Below are 1,470 nucleotides of genomic sequence, written 5' to 3'. Positions count from 1 at the left end.
TACACTTGAAAAATGTAACAAAGGAAATACTTTATAATCCTATTTTTCATACAGATGAAATAGAAGAGTTATGTCTCCATAGACTCATATAAAAAGTAATTTGGTATGTCTTAAAGGAGTGTGTGTTTCAAGTCCTTTGTAGTTTCTACCTTTGTGAAATATGCTTACAAATGGATAAATAATTCTATTCCAGTCTGGTCCTGTATCCAATTACCTCAGTTTGAGAAGAATCAAAAGAAAGATTCCACATGTGACGGCCATACACATAAGAATGTAGATAATATCTCCTAGGAAAGAAAGATACAAAGAACAAATCATTGGCTTAATAGAAGGAATATATGATAAAAATATTTTAGAGCATTAACTTTCAACTGACCATTGAAAGGGGAGTGAAATCTTGTTAGTGTGATTTCCTTAGCCTGGGGTCTTTGATACAATGATAGGGTTGGGTAATCTGAAAAAAAAATCATGAAAATGCAATTAAATTGTTGAAAGTCAGAAAATTGCCTTATCTTTAGCAAATGCGTTCCAACTGTCAACCTCTCCACTTGCCACCTAATAATTTACTGTGCCACCAGGCCTCTTGATGCAAAGACAAGGTTGAATAAATCTGAAAGAAAATGCTGAAACCATAGTAACTTAAAAGCTATTCACCATTTTCACTCCATGTATTATAATTTTATTTTTTATTAATCAGTAATTTATTTCTACAAAATTATTTTTTTAATCTGCTCATTAAGTTGTAAGTAAGAACACTTTTTAAAATTATGAGGTCATTGTATTTACATCTTAAGAGTTTATTTTTTTCCATTGTTAATCAGATAATTTTTATGGAATTTTTTCTAAACCATAAATATGTAAAAACAACTCAGAACAAGAAAATGAGAATGGTTGTACAATTTGAAGAATGTAGTCAATATTATCTGTTATGTAGAAATAATTAAATTGATGTTATGCTATCTGTGAATAATTTTAACCACAAAAATTGGGTTTTTTAAAAATTATATTTTGTAAGGTTATTATTTTTGTTATGTGCTGTAAAGTATGACTCAGAGACCCTGTGAACAAAAGATCTGAACCTTGTTTTATCCTGTGCCATCCTTACACTTCCTGACATACAAGAGGCCATTTTGGCAGTCCCTGTGTCAACCCACCCAGTTGAGGGTCTTTCTTTCTTTTGCCAGTCCTCTACGTTCCCAGCATCATGTCCCTCTCCAAGGAATAGCCCCTCCTAACAACATGCCCCAAATATGTGAGATGAAACCTCTTCACTCTTGCCTTCAAAGAACATTCCAGCTGCACTCTCTCCCAGACGAATCTTTTTGTTCTTTTTACCATCCATGGGATGTTCAGTACTCTTTTCCAGCATCATAGCTCAACTGTCATCTTTATTCATTGTCCAGTCCTCAGATGCCTAGCAATTGATTGGAAAGACTATGGCCTGAATCAGACACACCTTAGTCCTCAAAC

General features: G+C 33.4%; 1 protein-coding gene across 1 annotated transcript in view; it reads right to left on the bottom strand.

Annotated features, from left to right (window-relative positions):
• Window positions 1–210: 210 nt before the first annotated feature.
• The window catches only part of GFRAL (GDNF family receptor alpha like), a 105,946-nt gene continuing 104,686 nt past the window's right edge, over window positions 211–1,470 (bottom strand). The window contains exons 7-8 of the mRNA XM_006893156.1: window positions 377–454; window positions 211–287 (exon numbers count right to left, since the gene is read on the bottom strand). Coding sequence (XP_006893218.1) covers window positions 211–287; window positions 377–454 — 155 coding nt within the window. The remainder of the gene's footprint in view (window positions 288–376; window positions 455–1,470) is intronic.

This window comes from Elephantulus edwardii, unplaced genomic scaffold, assembly GCF_000299155.1.
Source record: "Elephantulus edwardii isolate Elephantulus edwardi_28Jun2011 unplaced genomic scaffold, EleEdw1.0 scaffold00124, whole genome shotgun sequence".
Classification (NCBI taxonomy): domain Eukaryota; kingdom Metazoa; phylum Chordata; class Mammalia; order Macroscelidea; family Macroscelididae; genus Elephantulus; species Elephantulus edwardii.
The sequence above is the reverse complement of the archived record's forward strand: the minus strand, read 5'-3'. Positions and strand labels throughout refer to the sequence as shown.